The sequence below is a fragment of the Podarcis cretensis genome, assembly GCF_951804945.1.
Source record: "Podarcis cretensis genome assembly, chromosome: 17".
Lineage (NCBI taxonomy): Eukaryota > Metazoa > Chordata > Lepidosauria > Squamata > Lacertidae > Podarcis > Podarcis cretensis.
This window is the reverse complement of record NC_137187.1, coordinates 6,034,573-6,060,752: the sequence shown is the minus strand read 5'-3', so window position 1 is coordinate 6,060,752 and position 26,180 is coordinate 6,034,573. Positions and strand designations below refer to the sequence as shown.

General features: G+C 40.8%; 1 protein-coding gene and 1 long non-coding RNA gene across 4 annotated transcripts in view; one reads left to right on the top strand and one right to left on the bottom strand.

The window, feature by feature from the left end:
• Positions 1-20,242, top strand: part of PAX5 (paired box 5) — a 222,990-nt gene extending 202,748 nt beyond the window's left edge. For all 3 annotated transcript variants that reach the window (XM_079959622.1, XM_079959620.1, XM_079959621.1), the window contains 2 exons: positions 5,584-5,670; positions 19,925-20,242. In XM_079959622.1, the coding sequence (XP_079815748.1) occupies positions 5,584-5,670; positions 19,925-20,001 (164 nt within the window). In that variant the 3' untranslated portion in view covers positions 20,002-20,242. The remainder of the gene's footprint in view (positions 1-5,583; positions 5,671-19,924) is intronic.
• The window catches only part of LOC307206592, a 56,278-nt gene continuing 42,298 nt past the window's right edge, over positions 12,201-26,180 (bottom strand). Inside the window, exons 2-3 of the long non-coding RNA XR_013834395.1 lie at positions 14,729-15,199; positions 12,201-12,447 (exon numbers count right to left, since the gene is read on the bottom strand). This is a non-coding gene — a long non-coding RNA (uncharacterized lncRNA). The remainder of the gene's footprint in view (positions 12,448-14,728; positions 15,200-26,180) is intronic.

Sequence of the window (26,180 nt, the reverse complement as noted above, 5' to 3'; positions counted from 1 at the left end):
CTTTAAAAAGGTGCTGTCTTAATGAAGGGCATAGCTGCATAATCACTAAGAAAAAAACCCTCCACAATGTATTGAACCTTCGTTTTGCAAAATATTTCATCTTCCTAATCGTCTACCTCTCTCACCACCACCCCTTCCTACAGACAAGCACACACAACTCCCCTGGGTAGCTGATGCATAGTATTGCTTTTGACTGGGCTGATCATTAAACAGTGCTGTCAAGAAGTATATCTGATGGGTGCAGGAGTATCTGCTGGAAATCACGAGGCACTCATGCAGTGTTCATTCATCTCGTTTAGTTTCACTGTACTCCTGCTCCATTTGTCTGTCCAAGGCCTGTGATGCTAATAGGAGGGCCGGTGGCTTTCCTTTTAGTCTCTTCCTACCCATTCTGTTTCGTGCTTGCTTCTCTCCCCCCCCCCCCCCGCCCCACTCCGCTTTTTTCCTTTTGCATGGCTGATGGATATGCAGAGTATGTGGGATGAAGCGAGCAATACTGTCACCGAACTGATGGTATTCAGTGACTCCTCTAGCTCTTGGCTGGTCTGTACTGCAGGAGCCTGACACCCTGACCACTGAGGCATAAAAAACAGAGAATTGGAAGCCTCAGCCTGTCAGGCACTAGAGCGTCCCCCAGAGAGCCCTAGAGATGTGTGTGTGTGTGTGTGTGTGTGTGTGTGTGGAGAGGGAAAGAGAGAGAGAGAGTGAGAGGGAGAGGGAGAGAGAGGGAGAGAGGATAGCAGCGAGTAGAGGTGGAAGTAGTGGTGGGAACAAAATCAGAGAATGAAATGTCATCTTACTTCAGCTGATACTTGTGCAGGAGTGTTGATTATTGTTAGAAAAGTGAAGTTTCCTGCTTTACAACACACAGACAGGAGAATGGCAGTCTGGCTGTTCCTGCTTAGCTAGCTGCAGGAGTATGGAGGAGATTTACCTGAGCCAGAGGCGGGGAGTGTTCATGAGACCTGCAGTGGGCCTTCCCCCCCCATACCATATGGCGATGATGGAATAACTCCTCTTAAAAAGCTCCCCGTTGTGTGAAGAGGTGGTGCAAGAAACATGCAAGGTCCTTTAGGAATGGAGTTGCATTTCAGATATTAACCTGTTTGTTATCATAGCTCCCTTTTAGGGAAACTGAGGCAAGTTCTGAACTTTTGTTCTTTGTTAGGGTGTGCCGGAATATACTATTATCCCACTTGCTTCCTTCATGTACTAGGTTCACCAAGGAGTCAGGAATGAGCAAACTGGCTCACATAATGCCACAGCTAACTCTATGGGCTGTACCAATCCAGTTTGCGCCGTATGGTGTGTGTCTGTGTGTAATGCTTATATATGTTAAAGATATAGAGGTAATATTTGTATAATGACTTTAATTTGTAGAACATGGTTAATCAAACCTTGCATGGAATAGAAGCAGATACCTGAGTAAAGGCAAAGTGCTGTATGCCAATATAGAAAATGGTCACCTCTCCACTGATACATGAAGTTACATCTTAATAGTATTTGTTATATATACCAATGTCAATGTGATTTTTTAAAAAAAGTAATTAAGACAATACCCAATTAGAAAAAAGTTTGTGTTAAGCTGACTTCTGCTTCTTGCTAATGGAGAATGGAGTGCAAGTCCGTTTGCTCTGATAAAGAGATACGGGCTTGAGCCCCATAGAGAGAGGGGGGAGAAGCAACAAGACGAGTTGCACCTCCTAAAAAGCCTCAGGAGGCTCTCCTGAGGTTCCAAAGGGTCCAGCGGCTTGCAAAAGACTCTCAAGCAACCTCTGAAACTCCTGTCTGAAAGGAGCAAGGGGGGGGGGGAGAATGGCGAGTGAGCCAGCAAACTTTGCAATATCAAGTCTCTGTGGGAGCGAAGTCTCGAGCTCCGACCTGCTGCAAGAATCCTTTCAAAATAAAAGATTCTAGCTGAGTGAAGGTAAATAAAACTAATTTGGATTTGGATTTAACTGGTGGACATTTCAGCTAAAGACAGTGGATGTAACAAGGAGGCCCATCCCCGTTGCCTGGGTGACTTCAAACCGCGTGAAACAACTTGCAAGTGAAGAAGTTACAAACCTTATTTGGATACATTGGGACATTTTCTTGCCAGTGGGAATATAGCAATATAGGCGATTGTGGTCAAGGCAGAAAGCTTACAAAATGTACAGTGGTGCCCCGCAAGACGAATGCCTCGCAAGACGGAAAACCCGCTAGACGAAAGGGTTTTCTGTTTTGGAGGCGCTTCGCAAAACGAATTTCCCTATGGGCTTGCTTCGCAAGACGAAATGTCTTGCGAGTTCCTGCGGGTTTTTTCCCCTCCCCCCCCTTTTCCTAAGCCGCTAAGCCGCTTATCAGCTGTTCCGCTGATAAGCCGCTTAACAGCTGATCGCTAAAAGCCGCTAAACCGCTAATAGCGCTAATCCGCTAAGCTGTCAATGGGCTTGCTTCGCAAGACGAAAAAACCGCTATACGAAGAGCCTCACGGAACGGATTAATTTCGTCTTGCGAGGCACCACTGTATCTCTATGCTCAGATAACTTTTGCATAATAAATATCATGAGGAGGCACTGTTCCCCAAACACTTTAGATAAGGAGATAAGCATGTTACTCATCCAGGCACTTAATAAACATCTTGTTATCGCATAGGCTTTGCTACTAAAGCCAACTGCCAATGGGACAACATCTGAGAGAGCCACTAGTAGTCCCAGACGAAGAGGGGGTCAGTTGCATGTTGAAAGGAAAGAAGACGGGTTTGACTTGAGCAAGCAGGAAAGGAAAAGGAGTCAGATGTACAGTTTTGCCAACAGAACCATTTCTAAGATTGAAATATTGTTTAAATTTGGTTCTTATACTGGGGCACATTGCAGGTTTATTTAGGTATTCACCATTGCAGGTTTATTTAGGTATTCAATCTAGTTCTTGCCTTCCAGTTAAAAAAGAAATGTAAATACCTTTTCCCCACATGGTGCTGGCAGCATGGCTGAAGCAGAAGAGATAAAGTGAAAGGGCCCTTTTCTCTGTGTGAAGTGGCTCCTAAGGAGTTTGGGCTGATTTATCCAGTCCAGCTATGCTTCCCCCACCCCTGAAAGAGCTTGTTTTGCTGGCACAGCTAAAATCAACCTATTTTGCCACCTATTTTGGTGCTACTTCATACATAAACAATTCCTACATTATTTTCATGCTCAGTTGAAGCCACGGTCCATTCTGGGACTTTACACCTCAAGTTTCATTTGGAAACGGGGAGTCGTTGTTTGCACATTACACCTTACGTCAGTTCCTTCTACCTCACAGAGAGATATATGGGGCAGCTTCCAAAAGCAATGCTCCCCATTAAACTGAGGTCAAATAGTTTTGTAGATGGACCATACCAGCTTAGCCAGTTAATATTTGAAGTATATATTTTTATTGGTGGGGAAGCAGTGTTGATTCACCTTCAGACACATCCTGAACTATCTTGATGCGATTTGAATGTGAAGTCTGGTAAATTTCCTGACTCCCTCAGCCAGAATTAAAAGTACATGTGTACCCAAAGCCGATACCTTAACCACAGATTCATGTTAAGTATCAATAAATGACCTGTTCCCTCCCTGTCATGTCAAATTTCCTCCCAATCACCCTTGATCAGAATAATTCGTAGAGAAGATGTGAAGCACACCTCTTACTACACAACCCCAGGTGTGTGGAGAAAAACTGTGAAAAATTACTATGTGGACTAGAAAGTGCTTTACTTTCTGTTTTATCATGCACCTATGATGGAGGTCATAAAAATGCAGGATCAGGCAAGCAGAGCCTAGGCGAAAACATTCTGTTTTGAAGCTATGATGAAAGCATGATTGTTGTGGTAGGAGCCAGTGGATAAGTTCCCTCCCCACCCACACAGATTCATTCCACACAGATAAGTTGACTAAACAGAGTTTGTGTCATTTGCCAGTTTCTCTTTCTTGAAAATAAATAAATAGAGGAGTGCCATATTTTCCCTTGTTGTCTTGCTGGTGTTACTCTAACACAAACTTCTACCAGACAACTGATTGTGTACCAACACATTTTTAACCATATATTAAATGGTTAAGCCTATGTTTAGTTTGCTTGGTGGCATAGAAAAAGTTGGCCTCCTTCCCAAGTTGTGTTAGTACAGGTAGTGGCTTCCAGATGAATAGTAGTGTTGGTATTCAACTCACTGTAGAAAATAGATCCTCCTTAGTCATGGGTGGTCATTTCAGAAGGTCTGTTCTGAGTGAAACATGGTTGAATACCAACCATGGTTCTAAAGAAAAATTATAGTACACAACCCAAGAGGAAAGTAGCACAGTACAGTGGTACCTCGGTTTAAGTATTTAATTCATTCCGGAAGTCCGTTCTTAACCTGAAACTGTTCTTAACCTGAAGACCACTTTAGCTAATGGGGCCTCCTGCTGCCGCCGCACCCCCGGAGCCCGATTTCTGTTCTTATCCTGAAGCAAAGTTCTTAACCTGAAGCACTATTTCTGGGTTAGTGGAGTCTTTAACCTAAAGCGTCTGTAACCTGAAGCGTATGTAACCCGAGGTACCACTATACACACACAGGAAAAGAAGCTAAAGTGGCTTCTGGATAGAATGCACATCAAAAGATGTATCTAGCCAGTTCAAAGGAGCTTTAGCAGGCATCACAGTGTGAATGGGGATGAACATCCAGATGCACACTTGTATTCTCAGCTGCTACCATGCACAGTGAAGACTCCTTTCATTGGTGGAAGGATGTGTCTCAGGTTCAATCCCCAGCAACTCCAGGCAGGGTTGGGAAAAATCTCCTGTATGAAACCCTCCACTGCCGGTCAGTGTAGACAATACACTGATGGATCAATGGTCTGACTTGGTATGTTTCTACACACAGATCTCCCTTCCTGGATTAGTTAGGCAATCTTTTTGCTAGGCCAAATAGTGAACCTGAAAACCTGAGAAAGCAAATACACGGTAAATGTGAAAGTACATGCTGTTTAATTTTATTCAGAAACTGCCATTCAGATATTCAAATGCTGTCAAATCACATTTGGGATTTGTAGACACAGAAATTAAAGCTATTTTCAACTCCATTTATTTGCTTGTGAAAATCAACCTAAGACAAAAACTTTATTTGCAATTCAGGTGTGAAAAGAATGCCTAGAGAAAGCTTGTCTCCAACCTTGTGGTCAACAGGTCTTTCCCCCATATGTGCCTATATGTGCAGTTAACTTTTATAGATTTTCATCCTGTTTCTTCAATACAAGTATTTCAAAGGTGGCTAGCAATACAAAAGCAATAAAATAATAACAACTGTAACACAGATAAAATACCACTAGAATAAGAACAGCAGGTGCAACTGCAGTATAATATTGGCATCACTAGCAGTTTAAAAAGTCTTGGAAAACAATAAAGGTATTTGACTTGCACCAAAGAAGTGGTGCAGGCAATCCTCTCTGGGGAGAGCAGACCACACACTAGGCTCTACTACCAAGAAAGCTGTTTCTTACTATCAAGTCATCTGCTAGAATTCAATATGTTTCCATCAGTCAATTACTTTAATCTTGATCTTGATTATTAAATTTTATATAATATTCCCTTTCTTTTTGAATGCAGGGAGTGAGTTTTCCGGAAGTCCATATAGCCACCCACAGTATTCCACATACAATGATTCCTGGAGATTTCCTAATCCCGGATTGCTAGGTAAGTTCCCCCCATTACAACTGGACCATCAGCAGCATAGTTCAAAAGGCAAGTGGGGGCAAGCATGGGGCTGCCATACTGGCTATAACTGGGAAAGATGAGTAGTGATGGGGATGGATGAATCAACCATTTTCACTTTCTCTTAGATTTTGTTTTTCTATTCTAAAGTGCAGTCCCCCACATTTCTCCATCAGTTTGTGTGTTGTTGTTGTTTTAAAAAAACAAAGTTATGAGAATTTGTCAGCATTTAGTGTATATGTCTCCCAATGTGGAAATTTTTGCATGCAGTTTTCCCTAATATATTTTGTATGTTAGTTTCATCAATGCATGTTTTGTTTTGCACACTTCAGTATATGGACTTTTGTATGTACGTTATTTGGTTGTAGGGCTGTTTCACAAAATTTGGAGAAGTATGACTTCTGAAAGATAGATATGTTTCAGTTTGTGTATTGTTTCAGGAAGTGCAAATCAGGAAGTGCACAAAAGGTGAATGGAACCAGATTTCTCCCCCATCTCTAGGGAAGTTGACATCTATACACTTGCTAGGCACCAAAAGAGGCTAACACCAGTGGAGCTACTAAACCAAAAGACAGTGCAGCCCTCTCTAGCCTAAAGAATGTATAGCTTACTTTGAACTATATCATATAAATTATCGCCACCAAGAAAAGAAAGAGGATTGAAATATGCCAGATTTTAGCTTGACAATGAACAATTTATTACTTCTGCTTCCAAAGGCACTGGTGCAAATGCAGTACAGCCCATGCAGTACTACACATTATATGCCATTATCTTTGAAGCATATAAGGCAACTTTCTGGAATGACTTTTCTGTAGCTTCACATCCTTTCATTATCCGTGCTGAGCAGCAATCTGTAAACTCACAGCACATTCCTAAATAAGTTTAAACTTTACTCAGAAGCCTTTCTGATTTCCATGGGATTTAGTTTTAAGGAATTCTGTTTAAAATGGAAATGTATACTTACTTTAACTCTGTAGAAGATGGAGACTGGCAAAAGTTTTGTTTGCACATAATGGTGAACCAGTTTAGCATTATGAGGATGAACTCCAACAAGCCTTGAGTTTTCTGGCTCCCCTCTACTCCCTCAGCACAGCCATTGAAAGCTTCTGCTTCCATTTAGATTAATAGGAGTTTAGTGTTACATATAAACCCTCAATGGTGGCTTATCTTAGTTATGGTTTGCTGTGGTAAGCTTGCTTCGCAACCCATGGTTAATTAAGATTAACTACAATATGTTTCAGTTACAGATAGGTAGCCGTGTTGGTCTGCCATAGTCAAAACAAAAAAATTCCTTCCAGTAGCACCTTAAAGACCAACTAAGTCAGTTCTTGGTATGAGCTTTCGTGTGCATGCACACTTCTTCAGATACACTGAAACAGAAGTTTCCAGACCCTTCTATATAGTGAGAAGGTGGGGAGGGGTATTACTCAGAAGGGTGGTGGGAATGGGTGATTGGCAGATAGCTGTGATGAGCCTGTTGACGACTCTTAACGACTGCAATAGGTCTTACAAATGCCAACAGTGTCCTTCAGCTCTCTATATTGGACAAACAGGCCAGACCTTACGCCAAAGAATAAACGGACATAAATCGGACATCAGGAATCACAAGACAGAGAAACCAGTAGGAGAACACTTCAATCTCCCAGGACATTCTATACAAGATCTCAAAGTAGCTGTTTTACTACAAAGGAATTTCAGAAATAGACTGGAAAGAGAAGCTGCTGAATTGCAACTTATCACCAAACTTAAAACCATGGAGAGACCTGGTCTGAACAAAGACCTTGGATTCTTATCTCATTATACATGACAAAGCCATTTTTCACCTTTTCACCCCTTGCTTTTTCCTGTAAGACCTATTGCAGTCGTTAAGAGTCGTCAACAGGCTCATCACAGCTATCTGCCAATCACCCATTCCCACCACCCTTCTGAGTAATACCCCTCCCCACCTTCTCACTATATAGAAGGGTCTGGAAACTTCTGTTTCAGTGTATCTGAAGAAGTGTGCATGCACACGAAAGCTCATACCAAGAACTGACTTAGTTGGTCTTTAAGGTGCTACTGGAAGGAATTTTTTTGTTTTTACAATATGTTTACATTTGAACTTAACAACAAGTTGTAGTTAATTTAAAATGAAAGAGCAAAAGCTTTTTAACCCCTCCATGGAGCCAAAATGGAGAAGGGTAGAGTACGAGAGCCCAAGTCTTCCTGCAGGTTGTCTTTGTAACACTGGTTATACACAAATTCAGCCACATTTATTTTGGAGTTAAAGGCAGTTTCAGAGTGCCACGCTGATCATGGTGTGTAAGTTAACGGGAATGTAAATTGAGCAGTTAAAGTGCATAACAACTGGCCACTGTGCACACTCACTAGGCCTCATAGAAAATGTGCACATAATTCTTCTATGAAGAGGGAATTATGCACATTTCCCTGTCAAGAGACATAATTTCCAAGAGAACTTTGGAAATGTACATGTGACTGAAATTTGTATAATCTCTGAATTTTGTACATTTCCTGGACAATATGTACAATCTCCAGTCTGCATACAGAGTTTCTAAGAAACATGCATTTTTTTTCTATTTCATGTGCAGAAGTGTACAGTCTCTGTTCCCAGGATGCCTGTAGCCCAATGCCTATTCTTACATGGCCCACAATACACCCTCCTGCTGAGCAGCAAAGAGGTTTAAGGGGGGCTCCAGCTAAATATAAACTTTTTCTGCAGGCCAGCCCCCTTTTCATCATTTTCAGCTGTTCCTCAGCTTGCTGAGCAGCACAAGGGGTGTTGCAGGGAGATGAATTTTTTAAATCTTCTCTCCCATTTCCACCGCACAGATGGAAATTATCCCCATGCTGCTATTAAGGAAGGGAAAATGCTTAATGGCACCATGGAGTCACACCATGATAATCACAGGGGAGGGAAGATTTAAACATTTAGGAAGGGCTTAAGGGAAACCTGGCTGGGAGAAAAAAGAGTATAAAGTACAAAATTCAGTTGTTATATGCACAGTTTCCAAGGGCTGTTGGAGATTATGTATATTTACTGGGAAATGTGTATGACCTTTATATACCAGCTTGATTACTGAGATCATCTGCAGGAACATCATTGGTTGTCCCCCAAGTTGGTAAAGCTCATTTGATAATAAGAATCCAAACCTTTCATGTCATTGGTCCAGTATTGTAGAATACTTTGTCAATGGAAATTGAGCCAGTGCCTTCTGTTTCAACTTTCAAAGGCCCGCTGAAAACTTTTATGTACCATCTGGTTTATGCAGGCAGTGATGAATGCATATTGCATATTTTTAGAATAGCTAGATGGTTCTGATTTCAACATTTTTATGTGGTTTTTATTGTGTGGCGTTATAACTGTTGTAAACCACTCTAATACTTTTTATGAATAAACCACTCTGATACTTTTTATGAATAGTGGTAAAAAATTATATATACAGTCGTACCTTGGATCCCAAATACCCTGGAACTCTGACATTTTGGCTCCCAAATGCCGCAAACCCAGAAGTGATTGTTCCGGTTTGTGAAGGTTCTTTTGGAACCTGAACGTCCAATGGGGCTTCTGCGGCTTTCGATGGGCTGCAGGAGCTTCCTGCAGCCAATCAGAAGCCATGCTTTGGTTTCCGAACATGGATTTCTGGAATGGATTCCGTTCGACTTCCAAGGTGGGACGAGAGAGAGAGAGAGAGAGAGAGAGAGAGAGAGAGAGAGATACTCTCATATTCATTAGCTGGTTCTTATGCACATTAACTACTCAACTTACATTCCCTTAACATATATATTTGCTCCACTTTCATCTCTGCTAAATAATGTGAAACTCTGGAAAACCTGTTTAACAGCAGAAGAAATGTGTCCAGCAGGAAACCAAAACTTTTCATAAGCCCATTTGAACTCCCTTAAGAACTATTGGCAGTAATCAGTTTTTGCTGCGTGCTATGCTTTATAGTGTTTGTTTTTAGTTTTTAAATTGCAAAATGGTGAAGGGAGAATAGTAGGGTATATGAATCCATGCACATACTGATTTTTGAATGGAAAAAAGTTATTTCTCCATACTGAGATCCAAATATATTTGTGCCACATAGTCTTCAGTTTTAATGACACTATAAAAGAAAGCAGTTTAGTTTCTTAAAAAACAACAACACCTTTCTTCCAGGGTCTCCCCCACCTTCCTCAATCTCTTGCCTGCTCATTTTGATTTCCCTTACAAATGTGCAGTCCAGTGTATGCATGGCATGTTTCAGCAACATACTTTTGCAGTTAGGCAGAATCCCATTGGCTCTGGAAAATCTCCTGGCAGGCCCTTGGCTTCTGCTATAGCAAATCCCTGAGTAGCACACCCACTCCCTCACTTTAATAAGGAGGATAAGCAACATCCATTTTATACTACTGTCAAAGTCTGGCCCACCCTGACCTTACATGTGTGTAGCACATGGTGATTAGAATTCTCCTGCATAATCTATGCGGATGAGGTAAGTAAAATACCAATTAATTGTCACCTCTCTAGCAGAGAGATATTGTGCCTTAGAGACTTCCAGATTTATGGATGTCAAGGTTGTTATGTGCGACCTCTAGCAGAGAAATAATTTTGAATTTTTGTCATTTTTAAAAATTCAGTTTCTTTGTTTTAAGTAATTGAGTCCCTAAGTAATTGAGCCACCTAAGCTCTACCCATCACATTCCTTGCCCTTAAATCCTTTGGGAGTAATTGATGGCTATAGCATTCTGTGTCACACTGCTTTTTACAGTACAAAATTGCCATTTACTATGCTAGAGCTAAGGGTCTTTTTGTTGCCCAAATGGGAAGCTATTTCCTATTACCGTTTTGTTACTCTACTCAATGCTAGTTTCAAACCTCTGTATGAAAGCCATAATCCCATGTGGAGTGGATTGAAGTGTCATCTGAGGTTAAAAAAGGCATGGAGGGCAGCTCTTAGGGCTGGTTCTCACACACATGTACATAATTTGACTTCTCATTACTTGGCTATTTAGCACTTGGGGACCAATGGCAAACACCTGGTCTATGTGTACAGCACAGTGGTGGTATGGTCCTGAGAATGGGTTGTGCCGCTTTAGAATGCAGTTTGAGAGGATGCTTTGAAAAACAACAATCTCCCACATGTATAACTCCCTGTAAGTAAAAAGCTAGCATATCACAGGCAGGCCATAGTTCCCTGCAATACCAAACCATCCAATCAGAAATCACTGCCAGGGCTCCTCAACATTCCCTACATATTGCTGAAGACTCTCTCCCTGCTGCTGTATATTTTATTCATATGTTGAGCAATAGTCTGCCCTACACTGCCTGCTGAAGGTTTGTAACTAAACTGATCATAACAATCCACTAATCCACTAATTCCAGAGTTTCACATTATTTAGCAGAGATGAAAGTGGAGCAAATATATATGTTAAGGGAATGTAAGTTGAGTGGTTAATGTGCATAAGAACCAGCTAATGAATATGAGAGTATCTCTTTTACCTACTAATTAACAGAACTTTTTACCTAATAATGTTTAACAGAATGCTTAATCACAAAATTAATCTGGTTGTACCTATAGATAGCTTAAAGTTCAAGCTAACTCAAACACATTCAGCAATATTTATTATCTGCTAGACACTTATGGGGAGGGTGTTTTGCATCTGAGTGCCTTCCTTTCTGTACATTACCTTCTAGAGGTCTCTGGGAGGACTGAAACTTGAAGATCTCGAGTGAATGCTTGTTTACTGCCCACAAACAAAATGTTACCCCCTGTGTCTCCCCAAAAGGCAATAGAGGGGTGAAATGAGAATAGTTATTTGCCGGGGGGGACGGGACAGAACAAATTAGCACTACTGGAGGGTAAATATGCAGGCTAGAGATGCTGAGAAGGTAAAAGGTTGGCCATGTGTGGCTGTAGCTGCTGTTAAAACTAATAACTGCTACAGCAACTTGGTGACTTGTGCCCGTGTGGAAGCCTTATTTATTTAGGGCTCTTGCATAAACTATGTCAAGGTTGCACTGAAAGCGTGCTCTTGGCTGGCTGGTAGAGCCAGTGCAGTGCCACAGGACTTGGTGTTCTGTCAGCTGCCCCACATGGCAAATACTTGTCAGCACATCAGCACATAGCACAATGTTATAAGATTGTTAGTAAGGCCTTTTTCATGACCTCCATAAAATATCACCCCTTTCTGATTTGTACTATTTAAATTATACAAAAATCACTGGTTCTTGATACAATTTGAGGTTGATACCATTATTTTAATATAATGGATTAGAATGCTGAAGTTTGGATTTGGATTTGATATCCCGCCTTTCACTCCCTTTAAGGAGTCTCAAAGTGGCTAACATTCTCCTTTCCCTTCCTCCCCCACAACAAACACTCTGTGAGGTGAGTGGGGCTGAGAGACTTCAAAGAAGTGTGACTGGCCCAAGGTCACCCAGCAGCTGCATGTGGAGGAGCGGAGACGCGAACCCGGTTCCCCAGATTACGAGACTACCGCTCTTAACCACTACACCACACTGGCTCACTGCAGGGCTTGTTTACTGTGTGTTTGCAGCTCTTTGTGTTTCCATTTAATTCGCCTAGTCCACATGACATAACCCTCAAACAACACAAATCCCAAACCTTGCTCTGCTGCTCTCCTTTCCATGTCCAGTACTTCCTCAATGTTTTTTTCTGGCTGTTCTTGTAATACTTTCTGGCTCACTCCTGAATGGAGGAGCATGGCCTTGTTGTTGTTTTTTCTTCTCATCCCATGCATTTGCACAAAACCAAAACCCTGCACAAGTAAACCACATTAAAAAAATATTAAGCAGATATTGGGCAGCAAACTGAAAATGGTGCTTTTCATTTCTTTTTTCGCTATGCTAGAAAAGATTTATGACCTGCTCCTGAAAGAAGTGTAGTCCCATTTATACATATTTCTTTTAATCCTTCAGATTTGCACAACACCAGAAAAGTGCAAATGCAAACAGGCAAACTACATTACACACACACACACACACACACACACACACACACACATTCTGATCTGTTAAGTTTGCACAAAACTGAAAAACTGTGGATGTGTGTGCTGAGAATTAAATTGCCTGAATGTATGCTTTTGCTTATTTCCCAAAACAAAACAAAGGTGCACACATATCTATTTGTGCACGTGCCCTGTTGGCACTGAATTGGCATAATAGAATTAACAATTTAGAGGGAGGAACCTTGACCAAAGGGAAGATCCTACTGGTATGAACAGGAAAGACTGAAGTTGCACCTCATAAACTAATTCCAATAAATCTGGGTGTGGACTAATCCAGTATCATTCTAATGGGGGGAAAGTGGATTAACAGCTAAATAATGCTCAAATGCGGATAAGGCCTTAGATGCTTGCCTTCAAATCCCTACACTTAGTGCAAACTCATTGATAGCACAGTCCCAATTAGGTCTACCCCCAAATAAGTCCCATTGAGGGTTACTCATGGGCATATAAATATAGAATTGCAGACTGAATAGGCAGGTCACTATTTTTCAGACATATTATAGGGTTGAGAAAATAGAAGAGATAACCCACATCGGTGATCATGATCTTGTTGGGGAAACAGTGTTGTAGAAATGGGACAGACCAATATTGTTCACTTAATTTCTATTCTGAAGAATGGGTCCCAAAATATTGCTCTTTGTGCTTTGCATGGATAATTTTCATTTCTACTTCCTCCCACAATAGGAGGTTGTAAAATGAACAAGATATAATTTAAATATTACATACATACACACACACTATGCCCAACCAAAAATTTCATTTCCCCCCACAACCTGAACATTTTATCAATTATCTTTCAGTTATAGGACATTTCATGAAAAGGATTTACCTAACAACAAAGAATTTTTTAAAGGACAAATTCTACCCTTAATTTAGAATTTTATATTTTATATAGCCTTCCCACTTATCTGTGATAAAGCTGAACTCAACCAGTGCAGACACATCCCTCCCCCCTCCCACCAATTATTTTAATACATAGACCAGAAATGCTTTAATATATTTTTTGTCTTCGAGTAACTTTTCTAATGAGTGTGATAGATTCCCATAGCATTGTTTACTCCCCAGCCTGTTCTTCTGAATGCCATCCTTGAGGGCTACAGCAAGCAAAAAGATGGATCAAACTGAAGCAATCTAATCAGACTTCTGATATGTATTTCCTTACTTCACTATTTGGAATGTCATCTGATAAGCACATCAGTTATAAGAACATCTAAAGATGACATAAATCATGTTGCTGATGTCAGTAATCTCAGCATAATACTATTTGTACTATGCAGGGCCTGACTGCAACCCATCACTGTGGTATATGAGCGCCTTCCTGTGGTTTCTTAAATGACCTGACTGGCACCTGCCATGTGTCATAACTCACAGGCTCATTCATTTCAGATTCTAGTAAGAAAATGCTCAATTGTGTTGCTGAAGCCTAAGGGGTTTTAAACTAACTTTGCTTGAAGCAATCAGGCCTGCTAATTCAAGCCTAGGAATTTGAATTTAGCCTTGAATTATGCATATGCATTTACTAAAACCGTACTTTTATTTTAACCACATTTCCCCCCTCTGTATTTTGCTTCCACTGCATACTCTCTTCTTTGTGTAGTCTATGTTATTTTCAAGCAAGGTCTTGAATTAATTTATACATTTCTACAGCGCCAGACACACCTAGTACTGCAGAAACAATAATCAGATCTTATTGCCTGACTTTATTGATTTTTAATGTCCAGCTTTTCTAACTTGACACAGCTATGAATTTGGAAATATTTGAGAAAACTGTGTATGGCATACAAGCACTGAAATAATAATGGCTGCCTTGGTTTTTATGAAAACTAACTCTCTCTCTCTCTCTCTCTCTCTCTCTCACACACACACACACACACACACACATACCCCAAGAGGTTTCAGTCACTGAAGCCTAGCGAGCTTGCGTGTTTAAAGTCTACTTAATACAAACATGCTAAAAGTGGATAATAGCAACACAGTCTAATGAAGAAAAATGATTCAATTTCATGCTGGTTTGTTGTAATAACTTCTTTACCATTTTCACTCATTACTTTCGACTTGATGTTGATCATGGCAGATCTTGTTTGATGCACTGTTCTCTCTTCTGAACTGATGTGATTTGTGCACATTGTGAAATGTAAGTGAGCCTGACAGGGCTCCCTTTTGGCTACACCTGAGCTATATATATAGCTGTTGTTACAGAGGACGGGGTCACAAGATTGACAATATTGGCATGGCTTCATATGAGGTGAAAAGGTTTGAAACCAGTCAATTAGGATTAGAATCAGTACTTCTATGGGTTTCTATAAAAGGATTAGAGAACAAGTATGAGCCAGAAATGACTGTGTCAAGAAATAAATTGATGATAATATGAATTAAAGGGAAAAATGACAGAAGAATGGACAAGTTTATTCTAGAGGAGAGTGTAATGACAGGGTGAAAGAGTGAATGTTTTGCAATGTGAAGTTTTCATTTTTCAGTTTAAATGCAGGCCTTTTTGATTTCACTACAGAAATGTGAATAGGAGGGAAAAGTCAAACCCTGGAGATATATAAAACGCTGTCAGGGAGCTGCATAGAAAAATTATATTTTAATAGTCTGATTATGTTAAAAATATCACATGTAAGAAATGAGACAGAAGGTCAAATTTGGAAGATAAGGAAAAATAGTGGCCTATAGAACCATTTTCATCCGAAGGAAGTTGTTCTTATACTATTTTCCTAGTCTTTACTCATTTTATTTTTTTCAAATGTCAGTTGCTAAAAAACCTCTGATCCTGACTGAGACCAACTACTGTGTCAAAGAAAAGTTCAAACAAATATTTCTGGGTGTGGAAGCTGATAGAGGCAAGCACAGAGGCAAACAGTGGATAGCTCTGTTCAACAGAATATGACTATGGCTATATGCTTCTGATAGTTATTTTACTCATGTGCACTTAATCTCTCATCAGTTGATGCCTCCCAGCTGAATGCGTCAACTGTGTCTCAATGAAATATATTATGTATGCAAAACTGGGCGACCTGAAAATTATATTTGTGGTAGTTAATACAGAATAGTTCATTCACACATATTGTTAAATTGAGTATCAAACAAGATAGAGTGCATGAACCCTGATACTAGATACAGATAACCCACACACCTAAAATGTTACATTCTCTCCTTCCCGTCCCACCTGGATCTATTTTCCAGTGGATACTGGTCCATTCGAGTAAATGGAGCATTGTCCCACCAACCCCAGTCTGCAGCCAGCCAGTCCCCACCTGCCACCTGCATTTCCAGTCCCCATCAGCACTAACCACCACTGCTTTTGTCCACTGACATACCTGCAGAGGTGGGAAAGGAGTTGTGGTCCTTAGAGACTGATGGATTTGTTTTACATTTTAAAGATAAAAATTACTCACATTTCATCTGACCCCAGATAACGCTGTTTTACCAGCCAGGGAGGGATGTAGCTAGGGTCCCATTTAATCATGTTGCCTTGGATAGATTTCAGCAGCAGATAAATCTTCACAGCCTGATGACATGCAAAACAATTCTTGGAGGTTTGAGAACTACAACCTGTCCTAGAGAACCCTGCCCTTCTTGGTTATTTTAAAAATTAATCTGTCAGGTTAGGACTCACCACATGAACCTCAGAAGTAGTTAATGCTTTTTTGAGTGTAGTGCCCACTACCCTCAAAGAGGAAGCAGTTAGACTCAGTGGTGGTCTGCTGGGCAGTGGTACTCACCTGACTTCCTGCTGCTTGTGTTGCTACTCCAGGGGCAAAGTGGCAGTGTAGTCGATGAAGTGCAATCACACCGGTGGAAGCACTGATTTGGTTCCACCAAAGTACAGTGGTGCCTCGTAAGACGAAAATCCGTTCCGCGAGTCTCTTCGTCTAGCGTTTTTTTCGTCTTGCAAAGCAAGCCCATTAGTGGATTAGCGCTATTAGCGGCTATTAGCGGCTTTTAGCGGCTTAGCGGATAAGCGGATAAGCAGATAAGCGGCTTAGAAAAAGGGGGGGGGGAGGAAAAAAAAGTCGGAAAAACTCGCAAGACATTTTCGTCTTGCGAAGCAAGCCCATAGGGAAATTCGTCTTGCGAAGCACCTCCAAAACGGAAAACCCTTTCGTCTAGCGGGTTTTTCGTCTTGCGAGGCGTTCGTCTTGCGGGGCACCACTGTACTTGCACACCATCTCTCCACTCCATTCAATTTCCCGATAAGAAGCAGTGACACAGGCTACAGGTCAGGTGAGCCTTATCCTGCTGACTGCTACTGCTTAGACCCATGTTTAAAAAGCAAACAAATCTTGGACTATTGGCCAGTGTCTGCTTTCTGATCTGGTAGATCTGGTGGATACGTTGACCTGGTGGATACGTTACCTTGGGAATGGGTGTGGGTTGTGTGGCTCTGTTAGTTCCCCTCTAAAGACCTGGCTGTTTGCATCCACTTTGAAACAATTAATTAAGGACTGGTCTGGGCTTTTAACTTAACTGCTGCTATTTTTTATTTTTTAAAAAAGACTGAATTGTTATTGTTAAATTTGTATTTTATACTTTTATTTTATGATGTGAAGCACCTTGAGAGTGCTGTATGACTTGAAAGGTCATGCAAAAATACTTCAAACAAACAAAAAGATTAAGGTGGGGTCAGAACCATAAGGTTCAAAATATGGTAAACATTGCAACATAGTGTGGTGGATGCTTAAAAAACTATGAAATATAATGTTGCATAAGCTTCTGCAACAGGAACCTTATTGCTTTTGTAGCAGCACATTCTGTAGTAAGTGTATTGCTGCATTGGTTTCTGAGGTTGCAGTTCATCCAGGGAAACCTCAGAGCGTTCTCAATGAGCACAGATCAGTTTATTACAGATATTCTCAAGGAATGCTTGGAAAGACGTTACTTATTTACTCTTGCCCCTACTGTGGCAAGCATGCCGTCTGATGAAAGGTCTTTCCTGTTTTGAAATATATACCAATTGCCTCCCCTTAAGTATTATATAGAAAGTCTTTTTCATCAGTGCCTTGCAACGGTGCCTCTAGTCTCCTTTCACAAGCTCATCTGTTTGAAATATTGGTCCCTTACACATGTCTTGAACTTTGTGACTTCTCCATGATGTCTGTCACTATAGTATTGATTTCTCCCTGTTTCTCCTCCTTTAAAACTGTCAGTAGAGTCCTCTACAATAGGGAAGGTTTGCTGGTTAGCAATTTCATTGCTTTTACAGTATGGAGAAGATGTATATATTTTGATTTGAAACCAGGCTTCTGAGAAAGTTTGAGTCATTTTAAAAAAAGAATTTGGAACACACATTCACACACTATTATCATGCTCTCTAAAACATCTTTCACTTCTGTTGTGAGAGATTTATTAAGCTGCCAGATCTAACTCCCATGTTTATTGTCTGCTTCTTATGGACAATTTATTGTTCAGAAAAAAAGCATGTGATATAGGTGTCCCAGGATGGTGTATTTTGAATTCACTTTCATGCAAAAATCTCATTGCATTTGGAAAGCTAGTGCATTGGGGCAGGCTTTCTATCAAGTACTTCCTAAGCAAAGGTACCCTCTTTTAGTTCACATTCTTGTGCTGTTTACTCGTTTTTGTTCTTCAGGGGATTTCTGTATGATTCACTGTTACCTTGATCTTCTGAATCTGTACCAGGCTATTGGAACTTGTTTGTTTTCTGTTTGACCATGGCCTAGTTCAGATATCATGCAAGGCAAAACCAGGGTTTAAAAGGAATGTGTGAGCGTGTGGGCTCCTGGTGAGGCAATCACATATGCTTTGCTCATTTTGCTGCTGCACCATGCTGAACAATGCCATTGCTTAACACATTCCAAAACTGAAACTCTGTAAGGGGTGGACTCTTAAGGTAAAGGTAAAGGGACCCTTGACCATTAGGTCCAGTCGTGGCCGACTCTGGGGTTGCGGTGCTCATCTCGCTTTATTGGCCGAGGGAGCCGGTACACAGCTTCCGGGTCATGTGGCCAGCATGACTAAGCCTCTTCTGGCGAACCAGAGCAGCCGGAGTGGTACCTATTTATCTACTTGCACTTTTACATGCTTTCGAACTGCTAGGTTGGCAGGAGCAGGGACCGAGCAACGGGAGCTCACCCTGTCGCGGGGATTTGAACCGCCAACCTTCTGATCGGCAAGTCCTAGGCCCTGTGGTTTAACCCACAGCGCTACCCACGCCCCTGGACTCTTATTCAAGAACAAATAAATAACCAAGGCCTGCTGATATATGCCTTCATCACAGAAAGCAGGCACAAACTAGGGATGGGGCAGCTGTTAAGTTGAATCTGCTGTCCCCTAAGCCCAATGATCTACCTTAGAGCTTCTCAGTGTAACCTGAAATGCAGTCACAGACAGAAGGCAATGCCCAAACAAAAAAGGCACAGCCTGAGGGAACTGGCCAGGAGCCCATTTGACCAAAAAGCTCCCTAAAATTCTAGCAGCATTGCATCTTTTTTTTTATTCCTCAATCAAACTAAATAAACTAAAACTTCTTTTCAAATTGACCTCTAAACATTACTTTAAAAATACTAACTTAAAAATGAGATTAAAAATACAATTTATTTGCTGTAGTGATAACTAGGCATATAAAAATATACTGTCAATTTTCATGATCTTTATCTTTAATCATATAATGAGCTAACCCAAGTTGACCAAAACAGATTGTTTCTTCTAGTGAATGAGACAGCGCTTACCGGGTGTGAGCAAAAGGTAGTGAAAGTAGCTCAGACAATGACAGAGCCAGAAGCAGGCAGAAGAAAAAGACTGGAATGGATCTGCAGTAGGTGGAGGCTGGAGATCCATTCCAGCATTTCCCCCCTGCCTGCCCTCTATCTGTTTCCTTCTGCCTCCCTTTTTTAAAAAAACATTTGGGTGTGCTCGGTCACAGCCATGGTAACAGGGATAGTTGGCCTATCACTAATTTAAATCAATCCACCCACTCTGAGTAGGTATGCAAGCTGCTCTAGGGACAAGTGTGGACTACTGATGTGCAACTTGAGTCACCTGGGTATATGCTACAGTTGTATTATTTATCCTGTAGGTTTTCCTGGCACCTTGTGTTTACACTCTGATCTGAGATCTGAGAAACACGGACTAAGTATGTTAGGTGCTGGACAAGACACTGAGGAGGATGGCTTTGTTACGCTTTCTCTAACTCCTTCATTTGCTTGGTGATGAGTAACACCTCTGAAGATTTGTGATTTACACCATGGCATCTCTTCTTTTCTAGGCTCTCCTTACTATTACAGCGCTGCGGCCCGGGGAGCAGCACCTCCAGCAGCCGCTGCTGCTTATGACCGCCACTGACACATGGAACCAAGAAGCACTTATTAAACACATTATGCCGGATGACACAACTGGAACCACCTAGCATGTAACTGCAGAAATCGGACTACAAGGATGGATAAGAGAAAATACCCCGCATGAACCCATGCAACAATTGGAATGTTATTCTTTCAGCTAGGTGAACCGCTTTTAACTGTTTTTAATCATTGAAATTCTAGTGACCTTAACTGAATCTCCCATAAAAAACAGAGCAAACAAAGAATCAGTTTTGCTGACATTCCCTGTGGTTTGCAAGATGCAGTAGCCATGTGATACGCACAGTCTTCTTGCTTCTGGACTAACTAGCTGGTTCTCTGGTTCTCCTGACCATGTCAGGGGAACCGAAGCAGTTCTAAATGTTGAGCAGTCCTCCATTGAATGTCTCTCTTTAATGTGCATTGTAACAGGATGCGTGATTCAACATGGACTGTATGGGTTGAAGTTTATTTTAGGGAGAGGGCATTAAGGGGGGGAAAAATGGTCTGCTCAAATGACAAAGCACCAATGTAAATAACTTACTTCTTTGTGTTACTATGGAGTGGTATAGCATAAACAGCAACAAGGGACAAATGAGTTTAAAATACAGTGGGAAAATGTGTTTTGATACTGGTGCACTGACTCCAAGAATTCAGTAAGCTTTAAACCAACTTTGAACCAGGTTAACATTCATTGTGGCTATTTCTGGGGCTGTTGTTCTTTCTTGATACATAATTCAAATCTGATGGTCATGTGGGCATATATGCACCATATGTTGGCATTGAACATGTGAGCAAATGACAGGCATGGGCAATTAGTGACATTTTAACTGCTGAATATTAATTTATGCTTATTTGCAGTCACTATTAGCAAAGTTACACACACACTGGCTGTAGCTTTAGCTAAATGTTACAGAAGAGATTCCATATAATGAAAGCCTTATGTATTTTGCAATTGCAGAAATTTAAGGTGGTACTTTTTCCAAACTGCTTAAACAGTGGTAACTGGGGGCCACTATGAAAGCTACACTAAAGTTCCCATCACATTAATAAAGGGGCAGTGGTCCAAGGTTGCTCAGCTCTCTGACCCAAATGTCTAGGTGTTGAGTTGGGATGGAAGGATCTGTCAGTTTGGGTTTTCTCAATTTCTCCAATATTAAATTTAGTCCTCCACATTTTGCAGCAAATTTTTCCCCTCAAAAAAACCCCAACCTTGTAAAAATTCATTATTTTGCTGTGAATTTCATATTTTTATATGCAGTTTTGACTAATACACAGTTTGCAAGCAATTTTCTGTATATTATTTTCACTAATAGATTCATTTTTATTCACACTTCCCTCTAAAATGCACTTTTGTAAACACTGATTTGAAGAACTATACCGCAAAATTCAGATTAGTGCAGATTTCTAAGAATAGCTGTGTTTTGGTTTATATATTGTTTCAGAAACAGCAAATTTGATAGGTTCAGCTGAAAATGCACAATAAATCAAATTTCCTCCTGTGTGTAATCATCTTAAGATAACTAGAACTCATGGAGGTTACAGACCTCTACTGGAGCCCCTTTTACATTAATTAATTAATTAATTAATTAATCATTTTATTGTATGCCACCTTTCCATAGTTAAAACCATGCTCAAGGCGGCTTACATGAAAAAGTGCACAATTACAAACATAACAAAAGTAGTCATAAACAATAAATAAAACAAATCAAAAAGTAAACATTCAAATTGAACATTTTCCACATACCTCTAAAAAGATATAAAAATAAAGATACAAAAAAATAGTATCAACAACAACCCCTCTCCCAACAAAACCCCTGAAACAAAACCCTAGTGCAAGTCTGCTCCTCTCGCCTGGCCCCCCCTGCACTCTGGATCTGCTTATTTCTTAAGAACTTAGAAAACTACCTTCCATCACCGTCAGGCCACTGATTGCTTTTGCTCACTATTGTATACACTGGCAGCAGTTTTCCAGGGAACCTTTGTATATCCACCCTGGAAATGTGACATATTTACCTCAAGAACTTAGGACCATTTGCACATGTGCTCTACTACTGAGCTATGCCCCTTCCTCAAACATTCTTACAAAATTTCTAAAGCTTGATAAAAATAGTTATGATCTCTGATATGGAAGAAGGACTGGTTAAGCCTCTTAATCACTTAGGTTTACTGCTTTTGACTGCTGCAAGTTCTACCACTGTGCACAAATCGAATGTTGTGGCAGTGTTGGCTGTTCTTAGTAACTGTTACAGATAGGTAGCCGTGTTTGTCTGCCATAGTCAAAACAAAATAAAAAAAATTCCTTCCAGTAGCACCTTAAAGACCAACTAAGTTAGTTCTTGGTACGACTTAGCAACTGTGCTTGACATGTGCACCATTATCCTTTTCTACCCAACTAAGAGCTGATTCACACTGCCAGGTTCTTCCACATGATCAGGTTACATGTTCTGAAGTCCACACACATGGGCTTTCCCATGTAGACATCCCTGCTTGATACATGGACATGTGTGTGTGTGTGTGTGTCCAGAAAGCTGCACAACTTAAGGGGCAGAGCCAATATTGTGACCATACTACTGACCCTTTAATCATTTGAATCTCTTCATGAGCATAACACATTGTGACACCCCCAGGGTCCATCACAAGGTTTCTCCCCAGGTTGTCATTAAAGGTCAGTCCCTCAGCTACTCCACTTAGTCCTGACCTCTCTCAAACATATCGGTTACCATGACCTACCGACTTGGACAGCGGAAGGACTCTTCTCCATCACCCATGGCACGATAGGCAGCGGGCAAGTGGCATAGTTTATGTTAGAATCTACCCAGACCAGAATTCATCCTTTCAAGTTCTGAAGCTTGAACTTTTATTTAATTGAGGAACCCACCCACCAGTGCAGGCAAGTGACATCTACACAGTTGTAATTCTAACGTCCTGCCTAAGCATGTCTGCTCTCGAGTCTCTACAACTATCCTATCTCTCTTATAAATGTATTTCATTGTACCCTTCCTCTCACTGTCTGTCTCATCTTCCTCTAATCCACCAATTGACCTTCCCAATTGGCACTCCTTCCCTCTCTTAGCATTCCACTCCCCTTACTGTCAACCAGATTCCCTTTCGGACTTCGGTTACACGTGTGAATGAGGTTTACAGCATTCTGCTTTCTAAAACTAGGCTGTGATGGAAGTCATGTCATTAGGGGAAACCTAAATTGCTCACATTTCTCAAGGCACCTTGGAAACAACACAACATACAGTGAAAAAATAAAATCATCTGAAGCTGCCATAATTTCACTAGGAATGCATTTACACCATGAAGTGTGTAGATTCTCATCTTCAACACTGCCCCCCAAAGGAACTAATAGTTCTTTGACATTTTATTTCATGTTCCATGCATCCCAATCCATACAGAATGAAGTTTACAAGTGGTGGAAAAGATGGGCATCAATCAACTGTGGTGCCATAAAATTCCCTTAACTCAAAAAACAGTCATTTTATTCCTCTTAAAAAAAATAAAAATATGACCCAGTGATGGCCTGTCTAAAGAAAGGAAAATTACAAGGGAAGAAATAGCTCCTTTTCCACAGAAGCCAATGGAATAAATGTTGAATGGTGTTAGTGAATGTTTCATGTGGCTGCCTGGCATGTGTGTTGTTTCTGTACAAACATTTCAATTTCTTTGTTTTTTTTTTGCATTACTTAGGCAATCTTATATCCACTTCCCTGGGAGAAAGCCCTATTCAATACAATGGGATCTCCTTCTATTTGAGTAGACCTGTAAGTGATGCTCAGCACCACATGCTTTTGCACTGCTTCTCAGGCAATCCATCACTTTCAAGAACAGCAGCTCTGAGTCCTGTTTTAAGATGAAATGTGATGTCTGACTGGGATCCTGGGGCCTTGCTGACTATCTAAAATGTTTCGGGGGGAGAACTTCACAGGGAGTTAAGTTCTTAGCCCTTCCCACATCCACCAGGTCTTTCCTGATTTGCCCTCCTTCTGCCACCTTTCCCCAGTCAAAGTTCCAGGTGTTAGCTGTGGCTTTGAGAAATATTACTATTGGAGAGAAGTGCAGTAGAGAGATAATGGATGCACCCCCCTCACCCACCTGCTGTGCTCTTCTTCAAATCAGACCCTCCCACTACTGCTCTTTACATGTTTGCCAGACCTGTTTCTCCACTGAAACTTTGATTTCTCCCTTAGCCTGTAAAATTGCATCTTTCACTTCAAATAAGCTATTGAAGAAAAACTTCATTTTCTGTTGATCATATCAGAATTTCTTATTTCAACATTTTGATGTAAAAAATGCTACTTGGTAATACAAACTAAATATACAGTACACAGATAACCAGTAGATTAACTTCAAGCCCTCCAGGAGTTCACAAGAACAGTGCAGAACTGTGAGATGGATGAGATTTTGTGTAATGCCTTCTAGACCCAAAGAGAACCTCTGGGATATGTTCCAGAGGTAGGCATGCCAACAAAAGCCATATCTCATGCATTTCCCATATTCTATTTGCTGTCTAATAAGATGCATGTATAAAACTTTCATCGTCCAATTCCTCATTTCCATTATAGATTGCTATTGGTCCCTATTTTAGAACTATAATATATGAAAGGGATTCAAGAATATTTACAGTAACAAAATTAAAGAGGCCTTAGTATAAAAAGCACACACATTTTAATAAAAGTCTAACTGCATAATACTAGTGACATTTTCAGTATCCAAAGCCTGCATGGCAATTCCTGGATGTTTGTCTGATTCAGTATGCTCATTGCTAGCTGGAATGAAAATTGATTTACAAACCTATGTGTGACCATTCAGTTTTATAGCTCAAGAGAAACACATTTTGGCCTAACTTTCAATGTGTTTGTATGAAAGCAAGGAGAGGGTTGAAAATAAGAGTTTCATCTGTAACTGAAGGGGAAATTATTTTTCCTGATTTCTAAGAATATTTCAAAAAAATAAGAAGTGGTACATCAAATGTTAGCTTTTACTACCAGAAACAACTGGGTGCTATTTTAAAAGTCCATGTTTCTCCATACTTCATCTTTGCTCGCACCATTGTAAGCCTTTATTTGTGAAAAATTATAGTATTTTTTACCTGGGGGTAAAATCAGGAACAAAACACAGTTCAGTTGAATTGGGCAGTCAGTATATAAGCTTAAAAAGTTCTCTTAACTTGTGCTTTAAAAAAAAGATAAAATGGAGGGGAGGGGGAGTGTGAACAGGTAATCTGAAATTTTAGCACATGAAGAACTTTAGCCAATCACTCTTTATTTCTAGTTAAATTGAACAATTCAAACTGTATGGCCAGAGGAGTTATACAAAATTTGCTTATCTTTATACCAAGTATGCTGCAAGAAGCTTTAAGAAACTGCTTTTCTAGACACAGTTCATTGCGACCTTCTGTATGAATCCTACACCGACTTCCCAGGGAGCAAGGGCCATCGAACCTAATGAGACCTACTTCTGAGCATCAGCGCCAGGGCTTGCTCCCCACTGTGGGTGCCCAGGGCCATGGGTGCCATGAAGCATGCTTGACCCTGGCGCCAAAATTTGTGGGTGCCCACCCCCTTCATGGGGAATTTTGTGGGTGCTCAGGCACCCAGGGCCCCAGGGAGCTGGCGCCTATGCTTCTGAGTAGGCATGTAGAGGATTGCATTGTGAGACTTACACAAATTCCAGGTAGGCTCTGGCCACAATTTTGGAGGATTGTGGGTGCCCTTCCACTATGTACAGAGGGGTCAAAGCAATTGCTGCAAACTCTTGCTTCCCTGCACCTTTGGTCTTACTGAAATAAAAAACTGACCAAGCAGTCCCCTTTGTGCCAGTCTTCTGTGTGTAGGTAGATTTTATTTTGCATGGCATTCTCAGCGGACACACACAATGTACAGTCTGCAAATGTGAAAAATAACACTATGATATTTACAGGAATAGCAGGAATTTTAACATGGGGTGGAATGGCCTAGATCTGCTGGCTTCACACTAAAAAAAGCATCCATTAGATCTTTCCCACATTTTCCACTTGCCCTGCTCTTAGTCTGCGCTTTAATGCTGTGTGACTGAGTTGCCCCTGCTCTTTAAAGCAGAATCTGAGCAAATGGCAGTTTAAACCTCTGATTCAACTTTGAAGAGCAGGTGTTCCTAGGGAAGGTGTTAGAACAAAAAAAGGGGGTGCTTTAACCAATT